The sequence below is a fragment of the Musca autumnalis genome, unplaced genomic scaffold (genome assembly GCF_047663935.1).
Source record: "Musca autumnalis isolate F117 unplaced genomic scaffold, ASM4766393v1 scaffold_1, whole genome shotgun sequence".
Classification (NCBI taxonomy): Eukaryota; Metazoa; Arthropoda; class Insecta; order Diptera; family Muscidae; genus Musca; species Musca autumnalis.
Genome location: NW_027411644.1, coordinates 328979494 through 328999557, shown reverse-complemented (window position 1 = coordinate 328999557; position 20064 = coordinate 328979494). Strand labels below are relative to the sequence as shown.

Below are 20064 nucleotides of genomic sequence, written 5' to 3'. Positions count from 1 at the left end.
AATTGAATTAGTAAAAAGTATTTTGAAAATATTTTCAACACTTATTAACTGGACTGTGATTTAAAGTTTAATATTTTAAAGTAGTTTAATTTTATTTATTGCAAAAATTAATGCCAACAGAAAAAAATTTACATATATTTAATGTTTTAAGTCTTGTTCGGTCTTGTGGTGTGAAATAGTTTGGGCCACTGTTTTCTTCATCGGCTTCTTGGCCACAGTTTTCACATGACAATGCTTGTGTATTTGCCGAAAATCTGTCACATCAAACTTATTCATACATATAAGTACGGGGCAGCGAACTCGCCGATAGTACCAATGACAACGCCAGAAAAAATTCGTACGATTCTCATTGTTGCGAAAATATTTTAGCCCATCCAGCCATAATAATTGGCCGCCACGTTTTGATACGGAAAATTGTATTTTCGGATGTTGACCCTTGTACTGGCCATGTGGCAGGGAAATGTCCTTAATATCACGTCCAATTGTTAGTAGACCTTCAAAATAGAATCAATTTGAAAAGAGAAAGAAGAATAATAATTAGTAAAATTATTTTATTATTTGAGTTGCATAGACACTTTTGTTCCAGATTAGAATAATATTATTTGTGGCCATTGTATTTGTATTTGGTTTATTCATAAAAATCACATAAAAATTCTTAAAATTTTCTTTATATACAAATCTAATTGTATTTCATAAAACAATTACGTTTATTTACAATAAAATATATATACATTTATTCATCTAATTTTCTGCATTTGAGCATGTGTATTAAAGTGTTAAGTCTTTTTTGCGTTTACACAAAATGTTACTGCATCATTACAGCTTTTTGTGGCATCAACATTCTCTACCCAGCAAAATTAAATGGAAGTGATTCCATGTGAAATCATGATTTCACTGGTTCTTTTGCATGAGTGCGAAAGGAGTCGTGAAAGATCCCATCTTTTTCATCGAATTTTCATGAGTGCAATTGAAGTCGTGAAAGGTCCGATCTTTTTCATTGAATTTTCATGAGTGCAATCGAAGTCATGAAAGATCCGATTTTTTTCATCGAATTTTCATGAGTGCAATTGAAGTCGTGAAAGATCCGATCTTTGTCACAATATTATCATGAGTTCAAATAAATTGATAAGTAACCGCACAATAAATTATCAAATACTCATATACCCGAATAATTGTGTACTTGCAAAAGTAATTGTTAAAATGAAAATAAAAGTCAGATGAAAGTGGTCGATAGTGGCAAAATTTATATATTTTAATTAAAAATACAATGTAAATTGATATAAAACAAAAGAAAAATATATTTTGTGTTTGGAAACCTGTTTCGTTTTGTGGATATTAAAAAGAAGTATGAAAAAGACCCGGTCTATAAACCACGAGCTTCCCCAGCCGACCAACACCGATATAGTAAAACATATCGAGCTGCAATTATTGGGTTGGTTGGGCCATGTTAACAGGATGGATAAAGATGCCACCGGCATATGAATACGAGCCATTTGACGTTATGCGACGCGAGGGAACAAAACTCCAATGGAAAGATCACGATATCACAAGCATGGCATGCAAAGTGAGAGAAGCAAAGTAGGAGATCGGTAAAATAAGTATAAAAGAGACCATAACGTGGTAACTATTACAGGATAAGCTTTTTCTTTTGAAATAAAATAACAGAATTCAAATTTATACTAGATTTCCCAAACGATGAGCTTGGTTCAGAGATTGACACATAATTTATCGAATATTGGAAAAACGGAACCCCCAAGTTGAAAGAAGTATCTTGCAGCCATCGGAAGAGATAAATATGATATTGCAGATTAATATAATATATAATTTTGAAAATTACATACAAAATAAAGAAAAATAACATCTGGCGATACAAATCATCTGCGCATTGTATTCTTATTAATTCAACAAATTACATAATTGGATTGCGAATTTTATTTCTGATTGGCAAAAATCCGGATCCAAAGCATTGGTGCAAGAAGCCATGACGATGAACTGGTGCAAGAAGCCATGACAATGGACTGGTGCAAGAAGCCATGACTGTGAACCGGTGCAAGATGCTATGACAATGAACTGGTGCAAGATGCCGTGACAATGAACTGGTGCAAAATGCCGTGACAATGAACTGGTGCAAAATGTCATGACAATGAACTGGTGCAAAATGCCATGACAATGAACAGGTGAAATCAGGTGTCACTCCCTTGTAAATTTCATCGGTGATTCACCTAAATTTGCACCTATGACCAGTCACTTGCACCTATGATTCAACTCATGATCTGTCATCGAACATTTTGCTGGGTACTTATTCGAAACACAATGTCCCATGACATTATTTTATTGGAATATAAATATTTTCAGATATAAGTCGTGATATAGACATTACGCAACTTTACTTGCGCGAGCTTTGAATAATGGGAAAATGAATTAATTATAAAAATTAAAACAACACTAAAAAGAAATTATTCCTTTATTGTAACAAGTATTATTATTATCACTTTGGAAACAAATTACTTCCGGGGTGAAAATAGAAAGTAGGACATGAATGGGTTTGTAATACTTTCGAGGAAACAAGTGACAGAAGATTCGAAATGTTCACGAATTAAAAACAAAAAATAATTATCAGTAACCTTTGGGCGCTAGGTCGGATTCTATTCGTATAATTCATAGCTATATTTCAGAAGTTCTCAAAATGTTGTCCATAAAAAAGAAATTAAATTTCAGAAATGTTTTAGTACAGGGATGCCACAGTAATATAGTTGTTATATAAAAAGTTTCTAAAATGTTGTCCACCTATAGACCAAGTATAGTGGGGTCAAGTGTTGAAGCCACCGGCAACACATCATCTCAGTCATAGAAAAATCTTTAAAGTGGAAACACTATTAGAAATGTCCCCTTGTCCTTTCTGCTATCTTCATTTTATAAATATTTTTTAATAAGATTTATTGTTTTTATTGATAAAAGATAATTTTTAATGGAAGACCAGTGGATTATATTTATTCTTGCCGATTTTTGGATCCCTATTAGGGGCTTCGACAGAATCTGAATACCTAACATCTGCACACCGACACTTTTACAAACATTATTAGAATTAATGCAATTCCAACACCTTTCCATTTATTATGATTTCTTCCTAAGCTACTTAAGCAATATATTCGAGGGTTTCAAATCTTTACCATCAGGAAAGGACACATTTCAAAAAAATAAAAGAAGGAATTATATCGACTCAGACTGCCCGCTTTATCAGACTTCCCGCTTTCCCTTAGGTTTTCTATAATTTTCCATTTAAATACAAAAAAATTGATAATTATTTCAACGATGTCTTAGCCTTGAGTTACGAAGGCAAAATTATCTGCGGCAATTCTCAGTTTTTCGGTGAGAGAGGAGACAGAGCTAAGAAGTGAAGGTATATGAAGCTTTAATTCTCTCCTCATACAAAAGTAAATTTGCCTTTCGTAAATAATGGCAATTAAATCATTTAAGAATTGCTTAATTTAACACTAACTCATTTGAGAAACTTCAAATTTTTAAGATGAAATTCAAAATTCCTTTGGATGGTCTAAAATTAGTTTACATTTTACAATTTTGAATATTTTCAATTTACTTACAAAATTCGGTTATAGAGAAATATTTACATACAAATATTTTCAATTTGCGTCAACGCTTTATAATTGATTAAAATTTCATTTATATATTGCCTATATTTTTAATATAAAAACAAAATAGAAAAATATTAAAATTTTAATAACAGCATGTACACTGTATGCAATGAAATTCAATTGCATTTCCTCTCGTTTTTCTGATAACTACACTTCTAATACCATACATACAGTTCTATAGGGCGAAATTAGTTTTAGAGAACCTTAATGTTTGAATGCCACCAATGCAGCTTCACCCATCATATTGTGTTCTTTGGCCAGAAAGGGTTTGATTTCAATATCATTACTAGACACATGACGATGTTGATGACACAAGCGCAGATTGAGCGTAATTTCATCATATATAGCAATGGCAGGACATTTCTCTTTGTAGTAATTACTGCATTTCCAGTATTGGCGAGAACCATGCTTCTTGTTGCGGAAAAAACGAAATCCATTTATCACCAATAGTTTGCCACCATTTTTCTTGGAATCTATAAAATCAATGCGGAAACCTGTAAAATAAAAAAAAGAAAAGCAAACAACAATGTTAATAAAACTGCAAAAATAAAGGAATGGTTAAAAAGTAACAAAAAAAGGAAATAAAAAAAAACTAAACATATTTATGAGACAATAATTCGTTTTTTATTTCAATTTAAACTAATTTGGTTTGTATTTAAATTCATTATTTTTTTTTTTTTAATTTAATCCTCCATTGTGAGGGGATGATTGTGAACACCTTTAATAATGCATTTGGAGGGTACTTCCAAAGATGTTATAGCTCTTGCCTTGCAATTTGAATGCCATTTAGAACATTTCCAATAGATATTGGAGCCATAGATATTATTCTTAATAAAACGATGGCCTTCAAAGAACAATAGTTTGTTGCCACGCGCTGTGTCCGAATATTTGATATTGCCCCAATCATCCAAGGTACGAGCATTAAGGAATATCGGTTTGCGTTTTGATAAACCGGTTTTTACGGTATTTATACCCATGTGCGTTGCAAATGGCATACTGTTACGATTCATATAGGAATTGTTGAGAAGAAACGATTCATTTTCAGCAGAAACTTCAAATTTGACATTGGCCACGCTATACTGGAAGGTGCGTAGTGTATCAGAATCTGCAATAAAAAAAGAAAGATTGAAAGGAGGAATTAATTGTTACTAAAGATTCAACAAAAATCAAAGAAAATAACAAGTAATTAATAACACTGTTATAGAATTATAGATGTATAGATAAACATTCTATATTATTTGCAATATTTATACGGTTCATGACAAAACATTTTGGACAAAACAAAGTAGTTATACATATTTGACGATTTTCAAACAAAATCGGCTATTCTTAACATATATAAATTAATCTATTACTATGGGTGGAGGTTTTATGTCTTCAATTTTAGCTACACTTAATTTTTTATTTGGTGAGTTAAGCAAGGTTTGGATTTCGTTCAATTTATTAGTCTTGTTTGATTTACGCACTGGAAATTTGCGTGTGTGGTTGTGTTCAAACGAACGTTGCACAATGATTTCATTGCCACGATCATCGCGGGTTGTTACAATTCTAGCTCTGCAAACGGTAATATCCTGCAAGAAGCAAATTAATAAAAAAATACACAATTAAAAACCAAACCTTATTTCGACTTTAATAACCAACCTTGCGTGAACAAATCCAATATGTTCGAGTACTGGAACGTCGATTTCTTACATATTTCTCATTATTGTATAAGAGGACCGTACAGCCCCTTTGGCCTGTGGCTAATACTGCTCGTTCAGCTAAAATAAAAGAAAGAAGATTTTTGTGTAAATTTCGAGTTAAAATTCAAATGCAAATACGCCACCGTTTTATTGCAACAAAAAACTCAAACTATATTATGTACATGTTTTTACAGAATTGTTGTTATTATTTATTTCAAAAAATATACTTCGAAATAAAATGTGTTAACAAAATAAACAAACCAAAAACTACATTCTATATTTTAATCAAGCGTAATGCTCACAATCTTCTCGGCCAATGTAACTGCAGTTGATTTACGCTTTTTGCGTGCCACCAGTTGCGAATGATTGTGCGGACATGACTCCAATACGATTTGCGTCACACCATTTATAACGTCTGTGACTACACGAGCGTTGCATTTTAAACTGCCCTAAAATGATAATAAAATTGCAAATAATAATGTTTAATCTTAAGAATTAGTAATAAATATAGTAGCTACAGAATTGAAACTCAAGTGAAAACTGGAAAACTTGTTGTAATGAAACCAAAACCGCGGGGACGCTTCGTTTTGGGATCCTTCATTATAACAACTTCTGCAATGTTATCCCATATCTCGAGGAGGATCCTTATTTTTTAAACTAAAAAGCTTGAAATTTTGTAAGAGCCTGCATTTATATATCAGATTCAATCAGGTGCCGATATACAGCTTTTTATAAATATTGGATAAAAATCGGACAATTAGAAATAACATTACGAAATGCTTTTATTTAGTTGTAGATGCCAAAAATCCATTTTCATTATTTTTTCTTAACTTAATATTCGAAAATATTCGATGGAAAGTAATACACAAATAGTAACCCTTTGTGGCCCTTTAAAAAATTGTGCATTTTTGTATTTATATATACATGGTGAGTATTGATAGGTAGACTTCAGTAGAGCGATTGGTGATATTTCTTCTAAAAATATAACGAATTTGCATCAATCTTCCACTAGCTTTTTATGGCAAATTTCGCACCTTTCAACATTTGACCCGCAAACCTTAGACAAATTATGCTTATTGGGTGCCACAGCGCAGCAAAGTTCTGGGATCTGCCTCTCAGAATGTTTTCTACTTGTCTTTGAATTCTTTCTTGTATTATGAATACTATAATAATAATAATAGTTCCACAAACATCCCAGGCGGGGCACGGGAGACTTATCTCATATCAATGAGTGCTCCCCGATTCATATGAGCTCAATGATATGGGACCTACAGTTTATCGCCGAACGGCGTGTCCTAAGATACCACTTGTAGAGAAGTTTTACATGGCTGATCCTGATAACTGGAGCTTTTAGACTTACTTACCACGAGACTTAGCATCAAAGGTCAAGCAGCACGTAGTGCCCTAAGGCTACATGAATTGAATCGTTGGCGTGACAGCACGTATGGTCATGCATGCATTCTTCGGGAGCTAGGGCCAAACCTTAGCTTGAATCGTCAGGGGAAATTCAGCGACTACTTATCACTACTTATTGCCACCGTGGTGCAATGGTATGCACGCCCGCCTTGCACGCAGAAGGTCGGGGGTTCGATTCCCCGGCCAGGCAAAATCAAACATTTTTCAACGGTGGCAAAATACCCCTCAGTAATGTTGGCGACATTTTCTGAGTATTTCAGCCTTGAAAAACTTCTCCATAAGTGGTGTCTTAAGACACGCCGTTCGGACTTGGCGATAAACAGTAGGTCCCATATCATTGAGCTAAATATGAATCGGGGTGCACTCATTGATATGAGAGAAGTCTCCATTGTCCCGTATGGGATGTTGTGGAATAATGTTTTTGTTTGTTTTTTTACTTGTCACCAATCAATAGATTTGATGATTTTGAGGTCGTTATCCCTAGTAGAGATGACTGGATCCGTAGTAACCCTCCTCTGGACGGTCTGGCTTTCTATACAGACGGTTCCAAGATGGAAGAAGGTACCGGAGCTGGCGTCTACTGCGAAAAGCTTTGCCTCGAATATTCATATAGGTTAAACAGCGACTGTAGTGTTTTCCAAGCAGAAATCTTCGCGATCAAAATGGCAGCAGAGTTGATAAAAAGTCTGGATGTTGAAATCTTTGAACCGGTGACTATCTTCGTTGATAGTCAGCCGGCTCTTAAAGCCATCAAATTCCCCAATATCAAGTCTGAGGCCGTTCTTGAGTGTAGAACTGCTTTGGCGAACCTCACTAACGCTGTCCGACTCTGCTGGGTACATGGACACTGTGACATTAGAGGAAACGAGAAGGCAGATGAACTGGCAAGACATGGATCTCAATCAACAAGTCAAGCTATCACTGATTCTATCGAACCACCCATATATCACGTTTTTCGGAAGGTGGAGACGTTCTTTGAAGAACAAGCCAAGGAACTATGGCATAATGAACCAAGGTGCAACGTGTCAAGGGCCATTTGGCCGACTCTTTCAACAAAGAGAACAACTTCACTTTTAAGTTTGAGTAAGTCAGAAATCAGGGTATTGACGGGAGTCATTACCGGCCATTGCAACATCCGAGCTTTTATCGGCAAATGGCAGGATGATGGCGTGGAGTATTGCAGGCTCTGTGAAGATGAGGAGGAAACGGAGACGATTGAGCATATTTTATGTCGTTGCCCGACGTTAACTCGAAAGCGATATAAATTAACAGGTATATGCTTTCCTCCAAGCTTAACCTTCTACTCAAACATGGAACCAACAATCATAAACAACATTATCAAAAATTTGAATTGACTGGGATGGCGCGACCCGTAAGCGTAACTACTTCTCTGACAGTTTTTTCTACCATCACCAAATAAACCACCCTCTCTTTCTTTATTATATATTCATTTTTTCTTTTTAACAATTCGTTTATTACTACTTCCCAAACCACACCCTCTTTTCTTTATTCTTCTCTCTTTTCTCTTCTCTTGTCTTTTCAGGTAATTCTGAACCTCTTTTTTATGGATGATCACAATGGACCGAAAGGTCTCCGAGTGGCGTAGTCAATATATATATTGACTACACATCCCCAAACCTAACCCAACCTAACCTTTACATGGCTGAAATACTCAGGAAATGTCGTCTGATATTTGAGGGGTATTTTGCCACGGTTGAAAATTTGATGTTGCCTAGCCACGACCTTCTGCGTGTAAGACGGGTGTGCATACCATTGCACCACGGTGGCACCCGACTACTAGCATATTGTAAATGGTCTTGAGCAGGTTTAATCCTCTCCAGTTGTTAAAGTCTTTCAAGTCGTCATTTTTGGGTAACTTTATAATGATCGCTTTATTCCATGTTAGAGGCAGTCTTTCTCTTCCCAAGCTGATGTGAGGTCGAAGTAATTCAGACGCGGTTTTGGCATCGGTAAACCATCATCTCCTGCTGATTTGTTACTTGTTGTCACTTTTATTTCGCTTAAGTGTATATTCAACGTATTTTCTTTTGGACTGCTATTACATTTGGTACTAATATCTTCGAAATGATCCATACATCTTTGAATTTTTACTGCTTGGTTCCTAGTACTCCTTCGATTTGTGAGACCATTTATTGGTCAGTGTAGCTTTTTGATGTTGTTCTGGCTTGCTGCTTTCTCTGCTGTTTTATTTATTTTATTTATTTATTTATTTATTTGCTTTGCAATTGAAGCCAATTTTGAGGCCAATTTATATAATTACAAAGAATCCACCTAGATATCATAGCTACTCTAAAAACAATTTCATATATATAATTCATCTTAAACCTAGAAATTGGAGATCTAATTATTTTGGTTACAATTATATTCTTTAATTTTTTTTTTTTAAATTCTTCATTACGTCATAGCTACTCCAATTTTAAAGCAACAGATTGATAATAAGTATATCGTATAAGTTATTAGTTAAATTATGAAATGATCATTAAGAGATGTATGATGTGGTATGCAAATGATAATAAGTTTTCGCGCAGTGATAAAAACTGGTTAAAGCTAGAAAAAATTCTTCATTACATCATAGCTACTATGAACTTTCCAGATCTACTATGAACTTTCTTTTGTCTCTTCCTGCAGCTTTCTTCCCTTGTTTTGCTTGTTGTTGATAATGCTTTCTTGAGAAATTAGGTTCCAAGTATCGTCTGATATCCAAATTGTTATTTGTGTTTGGACTACGCCCAATGTATCTTCCGCAACTTGGTAGTATGTTGATATCATTTCTTCCCATGTGTGGTGTTGATTTGTTGGCAACTTTGCGTGTATTGCCACTAAGGCGTTTCTAGTAGCATTGTTTTGGAGTTGTTGTAGGCGTAGTTGTTTCCTTCTTCAGTGTCTGGTGTTTCTTATTAATTTGATTTTGATTTCGCCTATGATGAGCTCGTGGTCACTGTTTATTGTCTTAACTCCACATCCATACTTTCCTATTGTTGATCGGGCGTTGGTGTTGTCGGTTTCTATTTTTACATTAAAGTCACCAATGAGAATTTCATAATGCGTGGATGTCAGCAGTGCGTAGAAATCATCTTACACAGTGTCTTTAGCATCTTCTGTGGGCGCATAGCACTGTACTATGGTGACGTTTCTTACATTGCTCTGGAATCGAACCATTATCAAACGGTAGTATAATGGTTTCCTTGTCTGAAGCGACCTCTTAGCATTCTTCGACTTTATGATTCCAACTCGGCTTTCGCTCGGCTTTTTCTTATCCATTGTATAGTACATGGTTGCCGTTTTCGTTCATCACTTTTATTCCACCTCATTTCGCTTATACCAAGACTTCGATCTTATACGATACCATTTGCTGATCCCGGTGTACACGCCTCGATGTTTCACGAATGAAACATGCGCAATGAGCATCCCATTTCGTGCACCAAAGGTCATTGTCATAAGATCCTCTTGCTGTTTATTTTGCTTTGTTTCAATTTCGTTAACCATTTTAAATTCCAGCTAAGTATATGATTGCTCTACTGTAACACTAGTCTTCAAACTGTTTCTTAATTTTTCGTTAAGGTTATTCCCAATTATATTGTATAACCCGCATTACCTTTACGTCACCCATTAAATGGCTTGACCATTGTTAATCATAATATTCTACTACTATATAAGATGTAGCACAACGAGAACTTACCTTCTTGGCACATATCCAATACGTTTTGACACCACTCTTACGATTCTTTACAAAATTATATCCCTTGTAAGATAATAACTTACAGTTTCTTTGACCGACAATAAATTGCAAATCGTCATTTTCCGTCTTTACTAACAATCCTGTAGAATAGAAAAAAAGAAAACTCTGGTTAATAGAAGAATCTAAATTTAAAAGCAAATCACAACATCTATCGTACATTTTTACACTACCAAAATTATTCCAATACTAATTAACTAATCAATATTTTCCTAATTGTTTTTTTTAATACACGCAGTCTTTGTAAACAATAGATTTTATTATTAAAAGTAAAACAAAAGTAAATACAATTTGTCAACTAGAAAAAAATATGTATTTACTCTATAGAGAGACAGGGAGGAGGCAAAGATTAAGTAATATTTTACTTATGTTTATTTAATAAAACGTTTATATGGCAAAGTTGTGGGTTGGGTTATGATGATGTTGATAATTGTAGAATTTATTTAAAACGGTGGATGATTATGTTTTCCACACTTCAGAACCACATCATGTCGATAGTCCTCATCGATAGTGACGGCTCGGGCTTTGCATTTGTGTATGCCTGCACGGGCACATGACCAGTATGTTTTATTTCCCGATGCCTTGTTGCGTGTGAAGGTGTAATCACCAACTTTTAATTTACGACTACCACGAAAACCCGTTATATAGGTGATGAAAAAATTGTCCCCTGGGTTTGAAGAACGAAATTGGATACCGGAAAAAAGAAATAGAAAAAGAAAATGATTAATAAAATATAAGAAGTATCATATTGCTATGAGTTGCATTAAAATTCCAGCTATAAACAATCCAATTTCCATTTTTTTTATTAATTTATCTTATTTATTAAGAAGTTGTAATTGTAAACTTTTAACTTACATTGAGATTTCTTAATAATAATTGGGAATATATAATAAAGTACGTTTTGTTTTTTTTTTTACAACTAGCAAATTAAAATCTATATGTATGTAATATATGTCAAGTTCGACATACTTTATTGATAACAATAAATCGATGCTACAATTTTTAACAATTTTGACATAAATACTTCCACAGCGGCAAAGTCTAATTATTAAATGTTGGTGATATGAGTAAAAGTGAGGTGACTGCACCACCACGAATTTAAGATTTTCTTACCCGAAGCCATAAAACTTATGCAATGGTTGTTGTTTCACTTTTCGGAATATCGATATATCCATTAAATGTATTATGAATGCGTTTTTTAAGTTTTCAAAACATTTCAAATATCATTGATATTGGCCTTGGAGAATTTTGAATTATTGAATGGAGTGAATAAGAAAAAATTAAAATAATAAATAAATTAAAAACAATTGCAGAATAAATCAAAATCGTATAAATAAATTAATGAAGTCCATATTGGATTTATGTTTAAAAATACTTTCCTTAGTTTAGTTTAATTTGCTTTGACTATTGACTTCTATTGGAATTAATAATTTTTAAGGACTATTTGCCAATTGAGATACTATGGAGAATATATGTACATACAAATGTACATATTCAAAACAGAACCCTTACATTTTTGACTCTATACCGCTTTGAAAGTATTTGTAGCATCGGAAAATTAAAATAAATACTTCTCCATCCAATGCAGCTATCTTCCTCTGCTTAATGATCCTGTTTGAATTCTTGTTTTTCAAAACTGTCATCCTGCTTCACCTTAGCCACACGTTCCGCTTTCAGGTTTTTCAAGGAACCATATTTACGAGCTTGAGTAATGACTTCATGGTTATGATCACTGTTGAGTACAGTCAAAGTTTGACCCTTAGTTTTGATGCGGGCCTTACAGCGCAGTACAGCAAACTGGCTACAGCGCCAATATGTTACATCCTCTCGAATGACATGGCGATTGAAGGTGTGTTGTTTGAGCAATAATTGTTTTGTACCATATTTACTAACCACAAAAACGGGACCATTGTTACTGCTACGCAAAGTCGAGGAAGATATACGTTGATTCGCTGATAAACAAGGTGCCGATGGTGGCTGTGGGTTAGTTGCAGTTACCGTTTTTATACCCAAATTCTGCTGCTGCTGTTGTAGGACTGCTGCATTCATGGGGTCCACAATAACTTGTCCATAGTAATGGAGTTGTCCTGAAATGTGTTTCATTTGTTTTGTGGAAGTACATAAAAAGGACAAAAAGACATAATAAGAAATTAATAAAACTTTGGCTACTGAAAACAACAGGTTGTTAATAATTTTTTAAGATAAAGAAAAACACACTTTTTTAATTTTTATTTCATTTATTTGCCACAGGTTGCTTTGTGTGTTTTACATATAATAAGTTGTCCTCCTTTAAGATCATTCAGGACCAAATAAGCAGGACAGTCTAGTGTCAAGCAAAACCAATAGCTACGGTAGGGCGTGGCTCGGGTCTTTTGATATTTGATTCCCTTATGAACGATATATTCCACAGTCCCCCTTTTTATTATTTGGATTTCTAAATTTCGGATAAAAGAGAAAATAAGTTACATAAATAGATATATACAACTTAATTACATTAAAAATAGACAAATTACTAAATAACGTGATTAAAGTTATTAAAGTCTGATTATTTTTAGTTTTATTGTAGTATTTTTCTTTTTTTTCTTAATATTATTATTAAATATTAAACTTATTAAACGCTAAAATAACTTAGCCTAGAAATGATGTTTTTGATCGCCCTTAATAAGATTCGAGGGCATATTGTCTGCTGAAAATTTTGGCGGATGATTGTGGGGATTTTTACCCAATTTCAAACCACCTTCAACTTTAGTAATACAACGAGCGGTACATTTATTTTCCGATACTCGTTTACCATTTCCACTCGAGCAGATCCAATTGATTGTTGAACGAAAGCTGGCCTCCTTTTTATACATATAGCCACGAAAGATGAGATTTAAGCCTTGTTTTTGATTACGCATGTAATAATATTCTTCATTATCCAACCAAACACCGACCGGCACATCTAAAATATAGAGTTGCTTTACAGCTCCATGTGACTGCAAAAATAATGAAGTGTTCGATTCTGTAAAAATGTAAAGTCAAATGTAATGCAAACAAAAATATTAGTAGTAAGAAGTTGCAATTGTACAAGCAGGATTTCTATATTGTTATAGTATATTAATTATTTTAACATCAGCTCAAAGTCTTATAATCTTTATTGAAAATTAATTTTATTGAAATTATGAAATTGAAATAATAATAATTATGATAAATAATTATATAAAATACTTTTTCTAATACATATATAAAATATAATCAATGTTGACCTTCACAATTTATAATTTCATAGTATTAAAATAAAAAGAAACATTTCTAGAAAACATCTTACGATGAACCATAAATCATTTTCTCCGATAAAAATAGGTAGGATTTATACGAAAATCGTTTTTCATTAAATAGCTATCGTTTTATTATTCTTTAATACATGTTTTTAGTAAAAAAATTTCTTTTGTTTTAAACGAACTGTCTTATTCGATTTATATACTCACTTTAATACACAATTTGTTCATACTTATAACAAGAATGAGTCTATCAAGGAATAAGTATCTACGTCATCCGGACGCTTAGCTATTGGCGCCTCATATATTACGAGTTGTGACTAACGAACCAAATTTCTTACAAAAACAGCGAGTTACTGGTGAATAAAGAATGTTTTAAAATATAAGTTGTATTATATATTTGCAATTGAAAATATGCGGCTTGTTTTTCTAAGGTGATAAATTCGTTCTAGCTACTAACAAACTTCTGATTAAATATATTTTCAATTCAATTTATTTTATAAATGAGAACTTAACTCATTGGACCCAACCAAACAAATTTAATTCTGTAGTAATTCAAAAGAATCCTTGTCAATATTCTAAAGTTTCAAAAAAATGTGTACTTGCTTTTAAAATGCGATCAGAAAAATATGTTGTAGTTTGTATACAATATACATAAAAGAATTGTACAATGTCAATGCTATATTGATAGTCAATGTCAAATCTTTCCTTAGTCCATATCAGGCAATTTTCCTTGCGGCAATTGTAAGTTGGTCGGTGAGAGAGGTGTTGAGAGGCAAAGGGTTACTATATGCCTCACCTCTCTCTCCTTCAAACTGACAATTGCCGCAAGGAAAATTGCTTTTGCAGATATTGTTATGTCTGTACTACGACATAATTAAATAAGAAGACGCGTGGTCGATCATTGTTTAATATTAAAATCGCTTTATTAATAGAACATTGTAAACTAAAGGAAATAATACGTGTGACACTGTTGAAGGTTATAACAAGAAGAAAAACTGATATTGAACAATGGCTATGTAAAGCCTAAAATTACGGTTTACAATAAAACAGGTATTGATAAATGAGTGTATAATGACAAACATTGATGACAGTAAAATACAAGTATAACAGATAGGGATTTCGATAAAGATAATGAAGGATACAACAATCTCCCACGCTAATAAAAGACATGGCCGCTTAACAATGAAGTCACTCTTGTGTTGTTGCTTGATTTGAACCAAGTAGGCATCGATGTCTGCTGTTTGAATTACTGTGCTGCACTTTGAGTTGATGTTGTGAACGCTGAATATTCCTTTTGATTCGATGGATTATTTTGAGTTGATCTGGATAAAGTTGGCTGTCGAATCCGAATTGGTTGTCCTTTTTTCGTCGAAGTGGACATCGCTGGAATTTGATTTTGTTGAAAGAATTGATTTGGTCCCGAATGGAGCTGAATTACGTTTTGCTGCATTGGTTGAGGGTTCCTTTTGAACTTGTATTTATTTTCGGGCGGTTGTTGCACTGATGTTTTGAATAATTGATTGATGCGCCTTTTGATAACATATCCATTGTCGAGTTTAACGCAACAATTGCAATATTTTAATTTATTCTGCACGACGCCGGAATTCCATTTTTGTTTGTTTTGCACGGAGCATTTGAACTGCTCCTTTTCTCCCACACTAATTTGATGAACTGCAGGTTTTTCTTTATCTTGATGTCTTATGCGCCGAATTGCACTTATATCTTTGCTGCGTTTTTCACATAGGCCATGCTGCCGGTATTCTGGTATTTTTGTTCTTAGAGGAACTTGATGATTTTTTATTACACTACGTTTTGATTGACATTCCATTTTTCTCTTCTTTGTAACGTTTTGAACTAATTCTTCACATTTGTTACCGTCGAGTTCTGGGGACACTATTACAGCATTGTTATTGTAGATATCGATAATTTGATTTACTCCATATTCTTCTGATGAGCATGATTCCAAATATGACGTTTTGTATGCTTGTTGTTTCAATTTTGTTTTTATGCATACCTTTTTGACATGTCCTATTCTTTTGCATGTAGAGCAGCTCAATTTGTTTTTGTTGATTTTACACTCTTTTGACAAATGGTTACTTTGACCACAACGAAAACACATTCCATGGATGCCCAATTCGCGGTAGTTGATATTATTGATACTTGTTATCGTTGATCGATTGTTTTGAAGTCGGTTACTGCATCTGTGATAACCGTTTGATGTTTGGCGCACAAAATTTACATCACTTGTTGAATTATTTGATATTACATTGTTGTTGATTTTTGCAGCTTCCAACACTTTTGCCTTTTCCACAATTTGTTGAAATGATTCGTCCGGCTTTTGAAGTAATTGCTCTCGAATGTTGTTGTCACGTAGACCTCTGATGAATTGTGCCTTGGAAAATAGATCACTGACAGATTTCTTACACATACACACAAATTCGCACGTAGCGGCTCTTTTTTGTAATGTTGTCACAAATTCGGCAATTGATTGATTTTCGTTTTGCACTTCTGATAAAAACCTGTGTTGCTCCACAAGAATGTTCTTTTTTTGACTATAATGTTGATCGAGTAGTTCAATAATTTCTTCATACTTCAGTTCCGAAACAGTTTTTGGTGCGGCCAATGTTGAAATGGTTGAATAATTTTCCGTGCCAATGTATTGCAAGAGTAGCTTTGCACAAAGCTCCTTGTTGTCGAAAACGTTTTTTATTTGCAAATGAATTTCTAACCTTTCTTTGTACGATTGAAATGTTTCCACTTTTGGATTAAATGGTTCGAAATTTGAAATTATGTTGATGCTCGTACTAGATGTAGCTTGCTGCTGTGCCAATGCAGCAGTCATTGAGGTTATGGCTTCAAGCAACTTTTTAATTTGTTCATCGGCCATTTTGAAATTGATTTTCTTGATTTTTTGTATTGTTGGAAAATGCACTAGTTTATCCTCGTACCAATTGTTGTTTATGAGTTGATAATTATGCCAATTGTTGTCTTGATAATTTTTTGATCATGATAATTCGATAGCTTGAATTTTTTCTTAATCCATCCTCGTTGCAATTGTTGTTTACTTGATCATTTTATTGTTGAAAATTGAATTGATTTTTCTATTTGATCCTCATCGCCAATTGTTATTGGCGTGATAATTTGAAATGTTGAAATTTAAATTTATTGATTTTTTTTCTATTTCATCCTCGTCGCCAATTGTTATGTCTGTACTACGACATAATTAAATAAGAAGACGCGTGGTCGATCATTGTTTAATATTAAAATCGCTTTATTAATAGAACATTGTAAACTAAAGGAAATAATACGTGTGACACTGTTGAAGGTTATAACAAGAAGAAAAACTGATATTGAACAATGGCTATGTAAAGCCTAAAATTACGGTTTACAATAAAACAGGTATTGATAAATGAGTGTATAATGACAAACATTGATGACAGTAAAATACAAGTATAACAGATAGGGATTTCGATAAAGATAATGAAGGATACAACAGATATGAACAAACGTTTTGTATTATAGCGAGCTTATGGAACCCGATATTTTTTAATATGTATACAAAACATATGAAAGCCATATGAATGATACAAAAATTTGTATATGGTTTGATCAGTAATTTTCTTCTTCTAATAGTTTGGCTTAAGGTCATAAAGAATTAAAAACAGAACATTTTCGGTTTTTAATTTTTATTTTAATATCCTATATTTCGACTATCATCAGGGATTGTTTTTTAATTCCTTATGACCTTAAGCCAAAATATTAGAATAAGAAAGATACAAAAATTATAAAACTTAACTTAATAAATTTTTACAAATTTAATATAATTACGTAATTTAAACATTTCTATTCTAATTTCTCTTTAAATACATATGTATGCATAATAGTCGTACATATCTATAAGAAATTGTTTTATTAATCATTAGTATAATTAAGGAATTATTAAGGAATTTTCCATAAAACGTAGTTATTTCTCATCTCCAGCAGCTAAGTTATAGAGAAGTTCGACTTTGGATTGAATGGTTGTTGAAAAAAAAAATTAAACCCAAATCCATCTTCTCAACAAAATAACTGATATAAACTTCATATCTCCATCTTATATGTTGAGAATGCAAATATTTTTTTTTTTTTTTGTTTCCATATCATATGTTTAGACTGAAATTGTAGACTCAAAATATAATGCTAGGTTCAAAACTTTAATTTAATTCAAAAAATGTATATAAATCGGATACCTATTGAATATCTAAATTTACTATAGTCTTCTTTAAAAAGGCATAGGCCAATAAATATCAATTATGGGTATATTATGCCCAAGGTTCGCTTGGTCAGGTTATCCAAAAGGCGAATTCAGGCCATAGTCATCTCTTGATGTCAACAGTTTTTGTAGCGAGGAATGCACAAACAGTTTGAACTTAAAATATAATATAAACCTTACAGTTGTTGTCAATATTTCAAAACTTATTTTGGTTTTTCATAATATTGAACATAATACATTTAAAATTCTTACAGATTCTAATCTTTGCTCTTTTTAATTTGTTTGAGAAAACCATTGTATATTGATCTATAATTTGATTCTAGATTGTTTTATCCAATATATTTATATTGGGTATAAACGTAATTGGCGTTAAAACCCTTCTATGTGTCGAACTTCTTCGTGCTAATATACGTCTTGTAAGTGACATTTTCTTATCTTCAAATTTTTTTAAATAAGTGCGCCCACGCCTTATTATATCATGGTCTGGTTCATGGTTGTGTTGACCCTCCATTTCTTTAATACATTTCAATTTGCCGTGATTGCCAATTGAAACTATAAGATGACATCTACACATAATATTGTAACAGATCCATTTCTCAGGACGTCTGCGAGCCTCTACATATGTATAATTGTTATATACTAAAAGTTTCTTGCCTCGCATGCTGGCTATATACTCGATGCCTCCATCTTGAAAAAATAAAGGAATACCAAGACATGTTAGTGATCGAGTTTAAACATATGTACAATGAAATTAGGTTATTATAATTCTTAAACTATGTATATAGACTTTATGTATTTAGTACTACTTTTGTTTATAAAATTTAAAACAGCAAGACTGAGCATATTTAATTTATTTTATTTTATTAAACACATAGCACCTAGCCAACAGGGGCCAAAACAATTCCAAATACAACAATAAAGTTAGCACAACTGTAAAACTTTTTAAAAATCATTTATTATTTTGTTTTGTTTCTTTTTTCTTTACATAAATATATTTTTCAATGTTTGTTTTCATTTGTGCCCATCATTTCGATATTATTTGTACTACTATCCCCTTCGTTCTTTAATTGTAGTTCCATACTAGAAACATTTTGACCATGTTGGAGGAGGTTTGTCATTGGCGGATTGGCGTAAACTATTTTCCTTATAGGCATGTCATTATAGGAGGTTTTTTTACCACTCTTTTTCATAAGTTTTCTTCCTTGTCGGATTTGATCATACTCACGTTCGTGATTGTGTACACCTCCCATACGAATATAATTACTATTGGAAATGGTTAAGCGTGCCTTACACTGATACTTTGCAAAACGACAACAACGCCAATATTTTTCCCGATTTTTACGGTACAAATAATTGTCTAATATCAACAATGGTATACCACGAGGACTGTAGATATATTGCAAAGCTAGAAAAAAAGAATGAAAACAAGTTTGAAGAGGATAATTTAATCGTAGTTTTTTTTTGATTAAATGTAATTTCTTTTTCATATCAAATTCTAGAAATATGTAATTTTAATATCCAATACGCACTTTTCAAATGTAAAAATTGTTATGTGTAAAACGTTTGAAATACATGCTAAAACACAGTAGTTTCTGTGCGGGTAGTGTCGCTCATAAATCTTAAACTTCTTATTTCTATAGGGGTTTCACATATGTATCAACATTAACTTTGTTTTATTTCTAAACATCTGCTGTAGATTTACATTTTATTTCAATCTCATCTGTAACAAATATATATGGACTATGACTATTACAAGAAAATTTGCGGTTTTTGTTGACATTTTTTTCCTGGTCTGTTTCTTTTAGTATTCTCCTTTAGATTTTTTTCCCAATTGTATGTTATTTTATTCAGATCCACTTCATGTGAATGATTGTCATCAAATGTTGTTATTCTGCCATCAGAGACAAAAAGACTGGCTGGACATCTGTTTTGTGGGGCCCTAAATGCAACGACGCCAATATTTGCAATGATTTTTGCAATAAATAAAATTATTGAAAACTATTAGGGGATTACCACGTTTAATGTAAATATATTCCACTTCTGC

At 32.9% G+C, this 20064-nt stretch overlaps 2 protein-coding genes across 21 annotated transcripts in view; both read right to left on the bottom strand.

Annotated features, from left to right (window-relative positions):
* LOC141390421 (modifier of mdg4-like) overlaps nt 1-20064 on the bottom strand; it is a 93684-nt gene that overhangs the window by 18203 nt on the left and 55417 nt on the right. The window contains exons 5-6 of one of the 20 annotated variants that reach the window (XR_012409342.1): nt 3251-4147; nt 21-53 (exon numbers count right to left, since the gene is read on the bottom strand). The exons of 8 other annotated variants lie outside the window; for them this stretch is intronic. Coding sequence is in view for 11 of the 12 variants with exons in the window: in XM_073963335.1 (XP_073819436.1) it covers nt 12111-12595 (485 nt within the window). In the remaining variant the exon portion in view is untranslated. Of the gene's footprint in view, nt 1-20; nt 54-73; nt 495-601; nt 4148-4254; nt 4759-5601; nt 5785-10451; nt 10592-10748; nt 11176-11304; nt 12596-12725; nt 13510-14666; nt 18708-18955; nt 19426-19687; nt 20061-20064 lie in introns of those variants that run through there. 11 more of the 20 variants (XM_073963350.1, XM_073963345.1, XM_073963351.1 and 8 more) reach the window with 11 other exon arrangements.
* Nucleotides 4870-5609, bottom strand: LOC141390974 (uncharacterized; the record flags this gene model as incomplete). The annotated part of the gene is made up of 3 exons (XM_073963894.1): nt 4870-5224; nt 5295-5413; nt 5597-5609. Coding segments are annotated over 3 exons (360 nt in total), but the record flags the coding sequence as incomplete, so codon positions are not given.